This window comes from Silene latifolia, chromosome 10, assembly GCF_048544455.1.
Source record: "Silene latifolia isolate original U9 population chromosome 10, ASM4854445v1, whole genome shotgun sequence".
Classification (NCBI taxonomy): Eukaryota; Viridiplantae; Streptophyta; class Magnoliopsida; order Caryophyllales; family Caryophyllaceae; genus Silene; species Silene latifolia.
Genome location: NC_133535.1, coordinates 114,550,766 through 114,570,149, shown reverse-complemented (window position 1 = coordinate 114,570,149; position 19,384 = coordinate 114,550,766). Strand labels below are relative to the sequence as shown.

General features: G+C 37.4%; 1 protein-coding gene and 1 non-coding gene across 2 annotated transcripts; one reads left to right on the top strand and one right to left on the bottom strand.

Annotated features, from left to right (window-relative positions):
- The first annotated feature begins 7,609 nt into the window (after positions 1–7,609).
- LOC141608092 (uncharacterized) lies at positions 7,610–8,883 on the top strand. Its single transcript, XM_074427443.1, has 4 exons — positions 7,610–7,917; positions 8,112–8,434; positions 8,587–8,639; positions 8,791–8,883. The coding sequence occupies exons 1-4, from the start codon at positions 7,610–7,612 to the stop codon at positions 8,881–8,883; spliced, it is 777 nt and encodes a 258-aa protein (XP_074283544.1).
- Positions 8,884–15,219: 6,336 nt separating this feature from the next.
- Positions 15,220–15,326, bottom strand: LOC141609724 (small nucleolar RNA R71). The gene has a single exon (XR_012527640.1). It is a non-coding gene; the product is annotated as a small nucleolar RNA R71 (small nucleolar RNA).
- Between the last annotated feature and the right edge of the window lie 4,058 nt (positions 15,327–19,384).

Sequence of the window (19,384 nt, the reverse complement as noted above, 5' to 3'; positions counted from 1 at the left end):
TTTTGGATCTATCCCTATAGATCCGGATACCCAAGATGCGCTGAGCTTCGCCCAAATCTTTCATTTGGAAGTGATTTCCTAACCACTTCTTGACAGAAGCAAGCATATCTACGTCATTACCAATGAGTAATATGTCGTCCACATAAAGAAGTAAGAAAACAACTTTACTCCCACTAAACTTCATGTATAAACATGGTTTCTCAACACTTCGAGAAAAACTATTCTGTTTAATAACATGATCAAAACGATGATTCCAACTCCTTGACGCTTGCTTAAGACCATAAATGGATCTCTTAAGTTTGCATACTTTGTTAGGATTTTTAGGATCCACAAAACCCTCAGGTTGTGTCATGAACACTTCCTCTTCCAGAAACCCGTTCAAGAAAGCGGTTTTGACATCCATTTGCCATATCTCATAATCATGAAATGCAGCAATCGCTAACATTATCCGAACAGATCTAAGCATAGCAACTGGTGCAAAAGTTTCATTATAGTGTAAACCATGAACCTGGGTGAAACCTTTTGCCACCAATCTAGCTTTGTAGACATCTTTATGTCCATCCATGCCGATTTTAATCTTGAATATCCACTTACACTGAAGAGGTCGAATATCTTTAGGTAAGTCAACCAGGTCCCATACCTGATTATCGTACATGGAATCCATTTCGGATTGCATGGCCTCGAGCCATAGCTTAGAGTCAGAACTCATAATAGTTGCTTTGTAGGTCTTGGGTTCATCACTTTCCAAAAGTAAAACCTCATAGTCACCATCTTCCTCGATGACACCAAGGTATCTATCTGGCTGGCGACTAACCCTCTCTGACCTCCTAGGTTCAGAAGGAACAATAACCGATTCAGACGTAGAAGGAACATTTTCCTGTATTTTTTTTTTGGGGAAAGTAAGTGTATATATTTATAAAATCCCATCATACAAGAGTTAAATAGAGATTATCAACCTCTCTAGTTAAATACAATTTGGACACACACTTGTGAACCACTCTCTAGTTACATTAGATCCTATAACAAGGTTTCTACCTCTCAAGTTCATTAACAAGCACTCCTTCACCTGTTTTATCAAAACAACAGGGAAAGGAAGCCCATACAGAACATTTTCCTGTATTGTCATATCAGTTTGTGGCTCTTGAACTTCATCAAGTTCAAATTTTCTCCCACTCTGTCTTCTAGAAATAAACTCTTTTTCTAGAAAGACAGCTTCACGAGCCACAAACACTTTGTTCTCGCTACTATTGTAGAAGTAATATCCACAAGTTTCCTTAGGGTAGCCTACAAAAATACATTTTTCAGAACGAGGTGCAAGCTTATCGTCAGACTTGCTCTTGACATAAGCATCACAACCCCATACTTTCATGTATCGCAGATTCGAGACTTTCCCTTTCCATATCTCATTTGGAGTTTTGTCAGTTGCTTTAATGGGACTTTGATTAAGTGAGCGTACAGCAGATAAAATGGCAAAACCCCAGAATGACTTAGGTAACTCTGTTTGACTCATCATTGATCGGACCATATCTAATAAAGTTCGATTCCTCCTTTCAGCCACACCATTTAATTGTGGTGTGCCAGGAGGAGTTAACTGGGATATAATACCACAGTTTGTAAGGTGATCTCTAAAGTCATTGCTTAAATACTCTCCACCACGATCTGATCGTAATGCTTTAATCTTCTTATTTAATTGGTTTTCTACTTCATTCTGAAACTCTTTGAACTTATCAAAAGCTTCACTTTTATACCTCATTAAGTAGATATACCCATATCTACTAATGTCATCGGTAAAAGTAATGAAATAGTCATAATTACCTCTAGCAGTGACTGTCATTAGACCACATACATCGGTGTGTATTAAACCTAACAACTCACTAGCTCGAGATCCTTTTCCTAGAAAAGGTGAACGAGTCATCTTGCCAAGAAGACAAGATTCACATGTACCAAATGATTCGAAATCAAAAGGTTTAATTATACCAGTCGACACTAGTCTTTTAATGCATTTCTCGTTAATGTGTCCTAATCGATAATGCCATAAATAAGATTGATCGGGATCACCTGTTTTGAGTCTTTTATTATCTAAATGATAAACATCGTTGCAAGTATCTAGAATATAAATACCATTGATTGAAATAGCTTCGCTATATACAATCTCATTAAGGGAAAAAGTACAACATTTTTCTTTAATTACAAAAGAAAAACCTTCTGTGTCTAACACAGATACTGATATTATATTTCTAGACAACGTTGGTACAAAATAACAATTATTAAGAAACAACTGTAACCCCGAAGCTAAGTTAAGTACATAAGTTCCTACTGAGACGGCGGCTACTTTAGACCCGTTACCCATTCGGAGATCAACATCACCCTTGTTTAGCTTTCTTATGCTTTTTAGGCCCTGCAAATGATTGCACAAGTGAGAAACACAACCAGTATCTAATACCCAAGTTGTATTTGAAGCATAATTTAGGTCTATCATAAAAGATTCGGTTGAGAAATTACATGTTGGCTTCACAATGCCAGCTTTGATGTCATCCAAGTATTTCGTGCAATTACGCCTCCAATGTCCCTTGTTATTACAGTAATTACAAGTATCTTTAAGAGGATTACCCTTTATAGGTTTAGGATTGGTAGAGCAATTTGCAATTGCTTTATCTTTGCCCTCCACCTGTATGCGCTTCTTACCTGCATTCCTCTTAAACTGCTTCTTCCCCTTCACGTTTATCGCAAGCACATCTTTCCTTGTACTCCCACTCAATCCCATGTCATTCTCTGCTTGCACAAGCAGAGAATGGAGCTCATATAAAATCTTTCTCATGTTCGTCATATTATAATTTACCCTAAATTGGGTAAATCCTTTGACGTGCGAGAGAGAGTGGAGCACTCGGTCCACCACACGTTCGTCGGGGATCTTGCATCCTAACCCCTCTAAAGTTTCCACGTACTCAATCATTTTAAGTATGTGTGAACTTACAGGTTGACCATCTTTGAGGTTAGCCTCAAATAAACGAACTGCGGTGTCATATTGAATTATTCTCGGGGTTTGAGAAAACATAGTTGAAAGCCTCGAGAATACTTCATGTGCATCACGAAACTTGACACATTGCCTTTGTAAAGCAGGATCCATTGAAAAAATCAAAACATTTTTAATTGCAGGGGATTCCTTTTGATAATTTGAAAAAGCCTCCCTTACATCGGCAGTGGCCCTAGTACTAGGCGAAGGGGGAGAGGGATCGACAAGGTAGCGTAATTTGCCATCACATGCGGCAGCTAATCGAAGTTGTTCCTCCCAATCTTTAAAATTACTACCGTCGGCTTTTAAAACATATTTGTCCATAAAAGAACGTAGCCATGAATCTCTAACTATGGTGACGGTTTCACTAGTAGAAATCGTCGTGATTACTACAAAGGAAATTTTTAACTTGTGAAACTATTTTAACAAGTTCCCATTTATATAATGATCTCCCAGTGAATTATATAAATGATTCCAAGATCCAATTTTATATAAACACGGGCACGGTGGACCGATTCAACCCATATTTATATAAATTTGGCGAGTTAACATTTTGACTGATTCTACTACTAGAACTCTTCGTTGACGGATTTTCTTAAAATCTATCTTTTAGCCCCAGAATAAATATGGGCACGGTGGACCGATTCAACCCATATTTATCCCGTTGAGTCCAACCAATTTTCACGCGTAATAACTTTTATTACCCTACTTACCCAACGTAAAAAGAGTGTACCTCGGTGATCCGAACCTACCTCTAATGAAGAAGGGATTCATAGGTGCTATTATTTGGTAAGGCTTAATCTCAATTTTAAACAAATGTGAGAGATCTTATCAATTTAATTGTCTATCACTTTTAAGTGAACAAAATTGGTGAATGCTAGACGATTAAATCGATAACAACAAAAATTAAAACATGTAGTGATGATTTGGCATGAATTCATAAATAAACAAACAAGTCCTAATATGGCCACCTAGTTAATCTAATTAACTAAAATTATTACATATCGGAAACCAACTCCTTGGTCCCTTGAGTCTTCATAAATTGGCCTCCTTCTTTAGGATTTCGGAACGCCTTTCCGAAAACACCGTCTTCATGAAAACTCCGTCTTTAGATGCTTCATTTAATTACTAATAATTAAATTACATAACAATATCCTATTATACAATTTGTAATTAAATTAAAATAAAACTATTAATTAATTACAAATTAGGTGATACGAAATCGCAATTAATTACAAAATAAATCGATATTCCCTTACATTACGGGAAATACCAATTTCTACCTATGGCCATATTAGGAAAAATTACATAATTATAATGATAAAAAAAAATATTCATCCAAATGAATAATAAAATGCATTATGGAAAATGACATGCCAAATCGTCTAACTCACCAACAACGATCATTTGAGCTTTCTTTGACGGAATTTTTACCAATAAAAATTCTTAATCAATTCTTAAAACAATTTTAAGATATGCTAATGATACTAATCTGGTCTAATTTCAAAACAATTATTCTCACTAATTATCTTGAATTAATATGGGATTAAAACACAAATTATGACAAAAAGACATAATAATTCACAATTATTATGGAAAAATTTCATTTAATTATAAAATTTATGGAAAAAAAAATTTCAAGGCCATGAACATTCTGGTCTTACACCAAAAATGACATGCAAGTGAAATATTTTGTTTTAAAATTTATTTAAAACGATTTTACAATTTAATCGGTAAAACGACAATTTTTACGATTTAATTCTAAACCAAACCATAAAAATTGAAATAACTTAAAATAAAATTTTGTAAATTTTGGAACAATTTCCAGGAGCTAAAAATTCAAAAATTTAGAGCCCAAAAATTAAATCAATATTTATTTGCAAAATAACCATTATTTACCAATTTGTATCAAATAAAAATCAATAAACTATCTAAATTAATCACATTAACTTAAAGTAACTACTTATCTCATAAATAGAACATGCATGTGGTTATTTCCAAATAAAATATGCATAAAATTAACATGCAATCCAATTTAATTAACTCTTAATTAATTTTAATGCATTTTTACTCAATTTTATGCCATTTTAAGTTATAAAAAATGGAAAAATATAACAAAAATCAAATTTTCATCCCATATCATCCTAAGACTAGATTATTTACATGCAAGACCATATATGTGATAAAAACTAATTTTAGTAACATAATATCAATTTTATTAATTTATCTCATAAATTACTAAAATCGTCTTAAGACAACATGCATGTATATAACAATGCTCTGATACCACTTGTTAGTTATTTAGACCAAATTAATACCTATCTTATGATATCAAAATTATAAATTAATTTTAGGTGGTCTAAATCTACATGCATGCAAAACAAAATATAAAAGAGATGGTATTAAACCATCTTAAGACAAAAATTCCTTACATTGTTATAAGGCAAAATGGGCACAACTCAAGGACTCCTTCCTTGATGTTGTTCTTGTGCTAATGCAATAAGGATGATCCTCCAACACCTTAATTACGAAAGTAGGTAATCTCCTAAGGTGGCACCCAAGATAAACCCAAAATTCTACTAAAATACTAACTAGGTAAATGTAGTAGTAACCTTGTTTATTTGTATATTTGATGTACTAATTAATATTATTACCTTGATAATATTATTAGTTTACTTTTATATGTGTTTATTGTAAAAGGATGAACAAAATAAGAAGAAAAATATGGTCTATTGATGGTGTATATGAACCATCCACAACAAGCACACAAAGACCAATTTTCTTCAAATTTCCAACCTTAGAAATGATGGAAGGACTTAGGTATATATAGGCATGAAAATGTATACAATTCACATACAAATGCTAGTGGGAAATGCCTACCTTTTCCACTCACAATGAGTGTATTAGTAGTGTATAAAAATCTGTCCAAATGGTCCCCTCCGGGTCCATTTCGATTTTCGACATTTGCCCCACAAATGCTTATAAGTCTTATATTTAATTATCTGACATAATTAAATATTAATTTGATTATTTAAGACTTAAATAATATAAATTAACTACCAATAACTACTTAACTATTAAGTAATCATAAGACCATTTTATCAACATACAATGTGTCAATATTATCCCAATTAGCTAATTTTACAACCTCTTGTAAAATATAAATAGCTAATTAATTCCACCTCAAAACATATACACATATCGTATAAAATTAATTAATTAACAATTAATTAATAAATTCTAAATTGTTAATTTATTACTTAAATATCACATAATTAAATAATAAATCTTCTCTGCCCGAGTTCGTAACCCGTCATCAAATAATACTTTCACGTGACTAATTAAAAGTCAAATAATACAAGAAATTAATTATCTCGTATCTCATACAAACAATTAATTCATTCTATTTGGGCGTCATCCTATATGCGTGGCCTAAAGGGATCAGCTGATCACCGCCGTCACATGACAGTAATGTCAAACTCTAGTCAGGTAATCATTACCGAATAACGATGACCAGCTGATAAATAAAAAGATAAATCCCTGATATTCCTTTTACGAGATTTAATATGTAAACGCACTTATTGTGGAGGACACTACTCCAACATCAAAACCGTCTAAACTAATTACAACATCATTGCTTCACTACCATGGCTCCCCTAATCCTAGCACAAAAGGAATTAGCTACTCATGGCGATGAATAAAACAATAACAACGATTAATGAAATAACAAGAGACATGATATAAAGATTAATAAGGATGAATCACATTAATTAACAATACTAATAAAATTAGAAATTATAGAGAGGAAACAAGTATGCAAAACAAGAATTAAATTGATTAGAAAGAGTAAAGAGGATTACAAAGTTTTAGATCCGGCAAGAGAGAACAAAAGCAACGTCGAAAAGGGAAAATTGTCTACTCAGTAATTAGGAGTAAAGTATCGGATTATCAAGTGTGTTTAAACCTAATTACGTCTCCCTTTATATAGGCGAGATATTTTATTAACCTAAAACAAAACTCAAGATATTAAATCCTACAACTAATAACAAATGTTCTCGATCGAGTACAATAGAACTTCTCGATCGAGTAACTTCCCAACAAAATCTCTCGATCGAACAGAATATGTGTTCGATCGAGGACCTTCAAAATAGCACCCCTCGATCGAGAACAGCAGGGTTTCGATCGAGGTCTTCTCACCACCTCTGTCTACTTGATCGAACAGAAAGGCTAGCAAAAGCCTTCGATCGAGTACACTGCCACTGAACCAGCTCCTTACTTCGTTGGTTAGCTTCCGAGACCACTTCACGCTTCCCGAGGCAAAGGCAATCCGCTTCAATTCTTCCATCTCCATAAATGCAGGCTAAGGGGCAACAAAAAGGCATGATTCTGCTACTTTCGGGTCCGTTCCTGCAATTAAGGCAAAACAACCCAAAGTAGACTATTCGAGGCATTTCGTAGCTTAATACTACGAGAATCGCATAGAAATACGTGCAATAAAGGCTCAAAAAGACTATATAAATTGCACGTATCAGCTATTTCAAGGGTAAACAATGGCTTAGACAAGGAGACCCAATCTCTCTGCTTCTCACTGTTTGTATGGAATACTTGTCCAGACTAATAGAGAGAGTGGTGAAGCATCCTGGTTTCTCTTATCATCCATTGTGTAAGCAGTTGAAGATGACACACCTAATGTTTGCAGATGACCTTTTACTTTTTTGTAAAGGTGATATTAGGTCTGTTACCATACTTATGGAAGCATTTAAGGTGTTCAGAGCCACTACTGGTCTGAATATAAGCACTGGAAAGTCTGATATCTACATGAGTGGTGTGGTAAGTGATGAGGCTAAGGCTATGCTAGATGCTACTGGTTTCAAAAGAGGTGTGCTTCCTTTTAAATATCTAAGGTCTGTATATCTCATAAGAAATTATCAAAGATTGACTGCAATATTTTGGTGGATAAGATGCTAGCTAGAACTAGAGGATGGAATAAGAGGAAACTCTCCTATTCTGCCATATTGGTCTTGGTTAAAGCTGTGCTGGCTACAATACATACCTAATGGGCACAAATCTTTGTTTTACGTGTTGGGGTAATGGATAGGATACAAGCTCTGTGTAGGAATTTCTTATGGGAAGGGGGTGATTCTTACTCCAAAGCACCTTTAGTTGGACGGAATATTCTTTGCAAAGGAAAGGACCTAGGAGGTTTAAGGCTAACTGATAGCAGAGTTTGGAACCTGGCTGCCATAGGGAAACTGGCATGGTGGATCCAAATGAAAAAAGATATGCTCTGGATCAGATGGATAGATAGTATATATCTCAAAGGAAGACCATGGATGACGTATACTCCAACTCCTAATAGTTCTTGGGCATGGAGAATGATCTGTAATGTGAAAGAGAAGTTTAAGGCAGCTTATGAGAATGGTACGTGGTAACTTGACACTGATGCATATACTATTGTTAAAGGCTATTCATGGTTGAGTAAGGGTGATGATTAGAAGGTTACTTGGAAAGCTATGGTCTGGAATAGGTACAATTTTCCTAAGCATATGTTCATTATGTGGCTGATTCAAAAGAGGAGACTGCTTATCTTGGACAGATTGAAGAAAAATGGGCATTTGTGAGGCTGGTATGTGCTTCCTATGTGACCAGGCCCCTGAAAACCATCAGCATCTATTTGAAACTTGTACCTATATTAATGCTTGTTTCAGCATTCTCTTTTCTTGGCTGGGCATTGTAAATTGTGGGTTACAAACTGGTGAAGCTTTGCTAAATGATAGGAGGCAGCCTCTTCTATTACGAATGCTGAAAAGCTCTGTGGTAGTGGCGCTATATTATCAAATCTGGATGGTACGGAATTCTTGCAGGTTTGAGTTGTATGTCCTAAGACCTGAGTGTCTTATACATCGCATTAGGGAGGATATTAAATTGAGATTAAAGGTGACCTATGTAGGTTACATGTCGCAACATATTTTGGAATGGTGTAAGAACAAAAGATTGTACTAGTTTTCTCCCATAGTTAACTAGGCTAAGGCTTGAAGTATGTAAACGGTTGTAATGGTGCACTTGATTTGTTTGATGATCAATATATACTCACAGTTCCACCAAAAAAATTTGTGTTTAATGTTAGATCTTGGAATTATTGTTTAATTAAAGTGATTACGTGTGATTTCCTTTTTGCTTTATCTTATCAATTTCCTTAATCCATTGTTGTTAGAGTTGTTAAATGTGATTTTCTTGCAATTCTATAAAAGCAACAACTTGTGTTTAAATTAGTGAGTGTGATTTCCTCCTAACTTGATCTACAAGAAAGGGGTTAACTTGTAATTAAGCATTAATTGTGTTCATTGTGTCTACTTACCCTTATTGAATATCTCATGCTTTTATCTTCTTATTAATTTAACCAATGTATGCGATTTCTACTTGGCAGGGTTGATAAGTTGGGTTAATTGATTAAGTGTGATTTCCTTGTCATTAACCACTATTAATGAGATTTAGGAGAGTAATCTTCACAATAAGGCGATAATATATAGTTAAGGGATTGATTGTGTCAAGGATCAACCATTAGAGGTCCAGTAATTGGATTGGGTTAAGTCTTTTTAAAATTGACAAATTTCCGTCTTACAAATTGATTGATTGCTTTCTTGTTACTTGCTCTTTACTCTTGTTTGAATTGTGACCTTGAAAACCAAACCAACCAACCGCCCCCTCCTCCCCCCCCTTTTCATATTTCTCTTGTTACTTGTACAATCACTTTAATTGCTATTTTTGTAACACCCCCGCACACCAGAATGCCTTACCAAGGACCATTCCAGTGTATGAAGGTGTCACCATCTCGGTTTTCCGAGGGAGTAGATCAAATTAGACAATAAAATAACGTTTATAGAATATTAATGTACCTTATACAATACGACTCTATACAAACTCTTTGTACGAAAGATAAAGACTACGACAACTCATGTTACATCACTTCTAGACTGGTAGCGTGATGACTCGATCCCTCCAGTCCTAGCAGCCACAAGCACAGTACCTGCTAAGCCAACTGCTCACCATCCTCGAATGGATCACCGCAGATACCACAAAACAACACGGGGTCAGTACCGACTAAACCAATTGAGAAATAAGCAAACAGTGTAACCAGCTGATCATCCTCCATCCCAGTCTCCCGATCTAACCTAGTAACCGACTACACCGAAATGTATAGCCCTGCCAGATTACCCATCGCAACAGGTAATCCTCGCCGCCAGTGGGTGACCGCAGCCCATCCCACCTAGTCCAGCTCATCAACGAGCGACTAACGATCCCTGTCCCTTAATGTGCACATCCCCTCCCGTGGCGGGTTCCACAGAGGGCGAACTAGGGTGTGAAGCCACTCCCGCAAGTGACTCCACCACAAACACAACACACACAACATCACAGCTGTCACAACATCTCCACACCAACACCGTCACAACAACGCTCGGACACCGATGATCAACAGATAACAATAATTATGAAAAAATAACAATCTCAATCAATTAACAGTACTGAGTAGGGAAACCCTACCTCGTCACAAACCATGAAAGGCATCCATATACAGCCAAGCAAGACTCCCATATGCATCCTACAACGATAACCACCTCCTATTACACAGCTATCCTCAATAAACTACCCAAAAGAGACACAAGGCAGAGACTTACCTAACAACGCGCATCGACGGCTACATACACGACAACCAAGAACGCCATCCTTCCTAAGCGAATACCGTCCTTCCCATGGTGGAGGTTTAGTCTATATACATGAGAGTGTATAGAGATGGGGTGATAAGAGAGGGAGGTAGGCTAGGGTTAGAGAAAGAGGAACTGTCGAGGAAATGGGAAATGAAATAAATCTCGCGAACTTGTGTTCTATATTAACACGTCAACAGCAGCCATACTCAGTCGAGTACTGGAGTACTCGGCCGAGTAGGCTCTACTCGGTCGAGTATAGGTGATACTCGGCCGAGTAGCCTCTGCTAGGTCGAGCAAACCATCCTATAAGGTTTATGTTACAAGCCTGATCCCTCACCCATTCATCCCTACGGTCTGTCTTGGTCAACAGGGTCGGTCAACAGAGTCCTTAAATATCCTGGGTATTATAGTCTTCCCCTCTTAAAAAGAACTTCATCCCCGAAGTTCGGCCCGCACACACACTACAAGGATACGCACTATGACACCATCCACATACATAAAGGCACACGAACTTCGGCCATCCTTATTACTGCCACCACATCACATTACACAAACAACGATCATACTACCACGGCTATTACGCACAAAATATATCGGGAAATAATCCTTTCATCGACTCACGGCGAAATATGTTCTTATCCTATACCACATGTTTTTCGTATACCACCTTGGTAAAGGCAGCACAATGACCAATAACCATATATGACCATAAAATACACATCTCACACAACCCTATTGAGTTGTTCAACACACGTTCATATCATTTAAAATATTTAAAAAAATATCACATAGATACAACCTCAAAGAAACGTAAATGTGACCTCAATAATATGAAACACAAATGCCAAATGTAACTTCAATAATATGAAACACAAATGCCATACCGAATCCTATCATACATAACATACATGTGATACATAACGTACATGTGATTCCAAGTATTACAGGTATAAAATTTTGAAGAAAAAAAAAAAAGGTCTCGGCCGAACCAAATTTTTTTTGCCGAGACAATTTTTTTTTTTGTTGTTGCTTTGTTTCCATTTGATTTATTGATATTGTTGTTTTAACATGTTAAGATGATAATATGATAAATTTGTAGATGTTTTGATTTAATAAGAATTAAATTAAAATGTAAATGGAAATCGTTTTTGTTGATGATGTTCATTTGTTTTGTTTTGCTATATAGTTTTGGCATACAAGTTAATTTAATAATGTTCAAATTAATTGTGATGAATCAAATATTCGGATAATCGATTTAATCATGAGTTAGATATTCATTTTTAAGAGGTTAAATTGAATCATCTAATTTGAATCTATGTTTAAATTAAAAGATGATGATTATGCCAATCTTGTTATATTAGCAACATTAAACATATTGTTCACATAAAAAGTTTTTTTTTCCGAGAAAAGAAACGGCTGAATGCCGTGAGCTTTTAAAAAGAAAAAAAAAATCTGTTTTTGTATTTAGGGCAAAATGCCGCAAGAAATAAAAAAAAAAAATTGTTTTTGTTTATTTTAGGGCACAATGCCGTGAGCATTGAAAAAGAAAAAAAATATCTGTTTTTTTTTGGTTTTTTGATAATGCCGAGAGCTGAAAAAAAAATGGTTTCGTTTTTTATTTATTTTGGCCAATAATCTTTATACATTAAATATATAATGTATGATTGTTTGTTGTGAAAAGGTTCACAAATTTGAGATACCCAAATTATTTTAAAGAGGTTTAAAATAATGTTAGATTAATTCATATTATAGGTTAATGTGAATTAAGATTGGAATTATTGTGAGTAATTGAGGAATTGTCACATAATTTGATCATTTAAATAAGTGGTTTGGATAAATTACTCTACATAATTAAGGAATTATGTCTTGAATGATTAATTTATAGTTGATGCATTTTATTTAGTTGAATGATTTGTTGAATGGTTTATTTACGTATTTTTGCAATCAGTTGTAATTTTGTATTACCTAGTGTGGCCTTAGTTAATTATGTTTTCGTAATGATGGAAACATAATTTTGATGTAATTTTGAGATCTCGAATCTCCTTTGATTTTCTTTAGTATTATTTTTGAAATTAGAATGTAAATAGGTTTATTTTTGTAATTTATTTATTGTAATTTTGAGAAGACTAAAGATGGAGATTGGATTGCTCACTCCCGCTACATGGACCAAGATGGAACATCAAGACAAGCTTCTTGGGTCCAAGGATGGATTTCAAAGTTGTATTTATGTTCATTTTGGTAGATAGGCCATGATGCGTGTCTTTTATATGATGCTTTACACCCTATTTTACACGCATTTCAGAGCCCATTTAAGTAGTTTATGCTACTATTCTCCCTATTTCCGTCTACTTTCGTGTTTTTGTACATTATTGCAGAAATGTGAAGAATCCAGCGGAAATCAAGCTAAATCCGTCCCCGAGTACCTTGCATAGCATTTGACATGAAGTACTTACTCAAGAGATGAACTTGGTGCGTATTTCAAAGCCCGAAAGACAAATCCACGAGAATTAGAAGTCAAGTATCAGCTAAAGCAGTCGATCGACTGGCCCCTTTAGTCGATCGACCAACGCACGACTTCCAGGAACTACTGTTCAGCATAGACCGGTCGATCGACCGCTGCCTATGGTCGATCGACCAAGCCGCTACTATGACGTGAATCAATAGAACGAGGAATAGAAAGCCCAATGTGTTCTAGGTTTAGGAATAAGAGTTGCGTACTTTTCCTTTATAACGTAACCTAGTTTACAGATACAATCATCGAGTTTTGATACATTCAGTCATTCATCAAGTTCTCATTCAGTTTTAGTTTAGCATTCAAATAATTAGGGTTTTCAATATTGTTTCGTATTCAATACAGTTCACTTTCGCGTTCGGCTTTGTTCTTTTCCTTCGCAATTCCACACAGTACTCTCCTGATTTTATTCAATTATTTTGCTTTCATTCATAGATTTAGAATTGCTAGATCAGTTTCCCAAAGCCGAGTTATCGTCTTATGTTAATCGTTTATTTAGCCGTTTTAATCATGAATTCTGTAGTTTTATCAGTCAATTTTATTGTTGTTATTATTCCCAGTATGAGTAGCTAAATAGCTTGTGCTAAGATGTAGGGGAATTATAGTGTAGGCGGCATTAGAATTAGGGAACTCTGAATCGCGCCATGGTCGATCGACCGTCCTACCTGGTCGATCGACTGGCCTCGTGAGGTTTTGTTTCGTTTTAATTGTTTTACTGCTTAATTCGACGAATCGAATGCATGCGACTAGTTGAATGCTTAGTAATTGACTGACCCATTAGATCAAAAGATAGGGAAGGTTATTAGACTACCAATTAAAATGACTAAACTTTGATGAGATCGAAAGATAGGTATCGTTTAGATTTTTAGTCACTTTTCAGGACGAAAGTTAGTATTAGTGATATTAGGGACCTGTAGCGAGATCGAAAGATGCTACTTGTGAGAGTGGACCGAGAGGACCTCTTATTTTCCCGTCTCACGTGTTTGATTTAGACTTACCTAGTTTGCTGCCGCCGAAACTATAGTGAACCGACAATCCTTAGCACCCTTTTAATATCTGTTTCATCCGTTTATTTAGTTTTTTGTCTTTTATTGTTTTAGCTATAGACCAAATCACATCAAAACCCCCACATCATTGTTACCTTAAGACCGAAATTAAGACAGCTAAAAATTTCATCTGCCTCTCTGTGGTTCGACTCGACTGCCGCTAGCTATAGTTGTAGTTGTTATTATAAATTTATTTTTGACACCTCACGACAGGTATCAAATTCTGGCGCCGTTGTCGGGGAGGCAATTGTTCTAATTTTTAGTTGCTTTATTTTAGTCTGTTTCTTAGTTTAAGGGACATTCGTTCCTTAAACTACTCTCATATTCTTTTTGTAGTTTCTTCTTATGCGCAGGTCACAGGGTGGTGAACTACTACCGATCAATCCTGAGATTGAGAAGACTTTGCGTGAGTTGAGACGATCATCTAGGATATTGGCGACAGAGGAAGAGCTGAGTACTCTGTCTAGTTACTACGAGAACGCTCTATTTGAGGAGGATCCACCTTCATCTCCAGTTTCTAATTCATCGGCTGAGACCGTCACTTCTCCAGACTTTCTAGAAATGGCTGAAGAAGCAACTATTGCCAGTCACTCTGAGCCGACAGCTGCGAATCTCTACAAGGGATTTGCATTACCAGGGACGGACAGAAAATTCGAGCCGAAGCCGTCTTATATCAACTTGGTTGAGAGAAACCAGTTTGGGGGAGCTGCGAATGAAGATGCAGCTAAGCACATGGAGACATTTATTGATTATTGCTGTTCCATACCCCCACCAACCGGTGTGACCCAAGACCAGGTGAAGGAGACCATGTTTATATTCTCTCTTCGTGATGCTGCAAGGGAGTGGTATAGAGACCTGGATCGAGCTGCTAATGAGATCACTGACTGGAATTCGTTGGCCTTGGTGTTTTACAAGAAGTATTTTTCTGCCTCGAAGACTAATGCCATTAGAGCTCAGATCACGAGCTTTAAACAGGGGCCTGATGAGAACTTTCATGAAGCATGGGTCCGTTTCAAGAAGCTGGTGCGAACCATTCCGCACCATGGGTTCGAGAAGTGGAGTCTATATAACCAGTTCTATAATGGGCTGTATGACGATCAGAGGGCTATCTTGGATGCGGCAGCCAGTGGCAGATTCCAGGAGAATATGGGAGAGACTAAGGGGTGGAAAATTATTGATGACTTGGCCACCCATAAAGCTGAGTATGGGAATTCCAGGGGAAATCAAAGGAGAGCTGCTGAATCTCCTTTTGTAGCTGCATTAGAAGCTCTCACGGCAAGGTTTGATAAGTACGAGTTGGGAGGTGCTTCAAAAGGAGGGATTTACCATGTAAATGCTGTTTCAGACGGTCCTTTCGTCTGCAAAAGATGTGGAGCTGAGGGACATGTTTTAGAAAATTGTCCTAGTCCCTTTGAGTCTTGTGCTGCCTTTCAACATTACAGGCAGACAAACACTTATTATGAGCCGAATGTCCATCCGAACTTGAGGTGGAGTAGCCAAAATGTCCTAAATCCAACTCCACCTCCACAGCAGCAGCAGCAGCAGAATTATGTGCCCCCTCATAAGCAACAACAGTACCAAAAGCCTCCGTATGTCCCACAGCAGCAGCAACAATCCCAAGGTTCCGATTTCACTGAATTGAAGAACTTGTTGCTGAAAGAGTCTCAAGCTAGAGAGGCCGGTATGAAGATGTTAGAGAGCCAAATTGCTCAATTGGCTAGCAAGAATACAACTCGAGCTCCGGGACATTTACCAACGCAGACGGACCAAAAAGAGACCCTTAATGCCATTACTTTGAGGAGTGGGTCCACCCTAGAGGGGCCTGCTATGGTTGAGGATGTCCCTGAAAAAGGTGAAGCGGAATCGAGCAAGAAAAAGGCCGTGTTGAATAATAACAAGAAAAAGGCGTCTACCAGGTATATCAGTCAATCGACTGATACACCCGGTCGATCGACTAAAGCACGCAAGGAAACAGCTTCTGGAACTGTAGAACTCAGTCGATCGACTGAGCAACATGGTCGATCGACTGAGGCCGCTACTGATATTGAACAATTTCGTCCTCCGATGCCCGACAACTTGAGGGACCACTTGTTTCGGGGTACGACCGCCCCGAAAGTTTTGAGGGAAAACCCAAATGCTGATGGGTCAGTTCCGGTTCCGAAGTACGACCCTATGTAGATTAATGGTTCACATTTGAGACGGTCTGAAGAAGGGTCAAGCTACAACAAGAAGAAGGTTGTGGACTTTCAGCCTAAGTCCACCGATGCCGGCATGAGAGATTTAGAGGAGAGGGCTAAATTACTTCTTACAGCCCCTTATCCGGAGAGATTGGTGCCGACGAAGGAACAGGTATCATTTAATAAGTTTGAAAAGGTTATTCGTAGCTTAAATGTACAAGTTCCTTTCCTTGAATTAGTAAATCAAGTGCCTGCTTACACGAAATTCATGAAACAACTTTTGTCCAAGAAGAAGTCACTTGAAACTGTGCATACTGTCGCACTAATTGAAGAGTCTTGCTCTTATTTGACCCATACTACACCACATAAATTAGCTGACCCAGGTAGTTTCTCCGTTCCTTGTAATATTGGTACCTTCTCAATTGAGAAGGCATTATGTGACTTAGGAGCTAGCATTAACGTTATGCCTTTGAGTCTAGCTAGGAAATTGAAATTGACTAGGTTTGCAGTAACCGATATGACAGTACAGATGGCTGACCGATCTGCGGTCCAGCCAATAAGAGTCTTAGAGGACATTCCCGTGCAAATAGGAAAGTTTTTCTTCCCTGTTGACTTCGTTGTACTAGACATGACCGAGGATGCTCGCATTCCTATTATATTGGGTAGACCATTTCTGCACACTGCTGGTGCAGTTATAGATGTCGGTTCGGGGACTTTGACCTTCAAGGTGGGAAAGCATTCTATTGTCTTTGCCCAAACAGCTAAGAAGAAAGCCCCCACGTGGCCAATAACTTGTAATACGGTTTCTGAGAAGAAATCTTATTTTATACTTCCTGATATGCCTTTTCCTGTTGTGACACCTCCGCCCCAGATTGGGAGCAAATTGGAGGAAGATTCGTCTTTTTCTGATATTGCAGGAGCTGGTTTGGGGAAGGAAGAGCCGCATGTTGCTCCAGCTCTGCAGGAGCCAATCGTCTCAAGAGGTGGTTTGGGATGCCTTAGCTATGGCACTGATGAGGAGCTTGACGATGAGCCGGTCAAAGTGAGGGAGTCCGATTTGGACGTTGATGAGCCAGAAGAGGTCATTGCTTGGGAGGATGATGAAGCTGTTGATCCGTTGAGTTCTGCGGATGTCGGAGTTGAGAAGAGTGCAGCTGAGAAGATGAGCACTGTTGAGGCTACCTCTAGTAGCCAGGAGCCGACCAAGTGGGCCATCCCGTGGCCGTTCTTGATCAACTATTAGTTGATCAAATGCTTCCTCATAAAACATTGTTTTTATTGCTTTTTGTTAGACTTTCTTTTTATTGTTTTGTGTGCGCGAGACTTCGCATGTTATTTCGTTTGCTTAGGATTTTAAACACTTTAGTCGGATACTTTGGGTTTTGCGCAATCTTTGGCGCGGTATTATGTGCGTTTGCAGGTTTATAGACCATATTAGCTCAAGTTCTCGAGCTAATTCGAAGAAATCAGAAAATTACAGCAGCATTTCCAGTCGATCGACCGCCTACCCTGGTCGATCGACTGAGGTGCGAGTTCCAGGAGCTTCTGTTCCTGTTCATTCCAGTCGATCGACTGCCTGCTATGGTCGATCGACCGTTGTCGCTGCTGTAACTGTTCACGACCTTTCCCCTGCTGTGCTTGGTCGTTTTGCGGAATTGAGGGAGTCTTTCCTCCTCTTTATTTTCCGACATAATTTCGTTTTCTTCAATTTCTTCATCTTATGCACGTAATTACCGCTCCCACATTGCTTTCTCGGTTTTACGCGTGGTATATGTTGTCTTTTCAGGTACTTATTGGTAGCACTGCTGGCTACTGAAACCTCCTAGCTCACGCTGGTTTGGAGAGGTTTCCTTTTGCTGCGCTTAAAGTCTTTTGAGTTTCCGAGTCCTCATTTCGCGTCTTATTTATTTATTTAACGCAAATTCCCATTTCCTTGATTATTCCATTACATGATTTTGCACAATGGGGACATTGTGTGATTTGGTTTGGGGAAGGGTTTTGCGTCGCATTTGCATATGTTTTACTGCATTTCAGTTGCACGTTTACATTCTGTATGCATTGTTTATCTCATTTCTTATATATACAGAAAAATCGAAAAAATTGAAAAATTTCAGAAAATTCAAACAAAAATGCACGTTTATTTTAGCATATAGGTTGAGTCGGAACGGTAGTATTTCAATGATGACATTGCATTTGCATCTGTTTTGCCTAAGCCTTGCTAATTGACATGTTATTAGTAGAATCATATGCATAATCTACGAGTTTTCGTTAAATTTCTTGCTGAACTTGAGACTTGACTTAGATTTTTGGCAAACTACATCATTTTCTGAGGTTTAGAGCTTATAACTGGTGTCATTCATGACCAGTTCATCTAGGATTGTGAGTAGTTACTGCTTATGAGACATGTTACATCAATGTGCATAAATATGAACTTAATCTGCTTAATACCTGTATGCATTCGGGTTTGTGGTTTGTTGACACATGTGGTAGAGGTTTCCTTTATTCATTATGTCCATAAGCTCCACACTGCCAAAAATAGCCTTTTTGTCCCGTTAGCCACATCCTACATTTAGCCTGCCCTTGTCAAGCTAGTAGTTTAGTTGTTGGGATTGTTACTTTGTTTTTGGTGGCATATGCTCTTTTGAGATGTTGATGGGAAGATGAAAAGAAGGAAAGAAACAAAGAAAAAGAAAAAAAAGGAAGACAAAATGATTCGAAAGAAAAAGGAAAGAAAAAAAGTTCTGTACTGTTTGAAGCAGTCGATCGACTGACATCATTGGTCGATCGACTGGAGTCCGAGAAAAAGGAGAAAAGAATCAATTCGCATATTTAAAGTCTTTATTTTATGGCGATTTTTGCTCCCATGTTGCATTTATATCTTATGGGGAGTTGATTGATTTATTATTTTGGAGATTGCGAGATTTGTGCTA

Excerpts from the sequence above, each read along its gene's own strand:
- LOC141608092 (XM_074427443.1), top strand. The coding sequence starts at position 7,610 with ATGGAATACTTGTCCAGACTAATAGAGAGAGTGGTGAAGCATCCTGGT. Across the intron at positions 8,435-8,586 it reads TAAGGCAGCTTATGAGAATG|AGGAGACTGCTTATCTTGGA; the intron begins GTACGTGGTAAC and ends CTGATTCAAAAG. Across the intron at positions 8,640-8,790 it reads AATGGGCATTTGTGAGGCTG|GAGGCAGCCTCTTCTATTAC; the intron begins GTATGTGCTTCC and ends GCTAAATGATAG.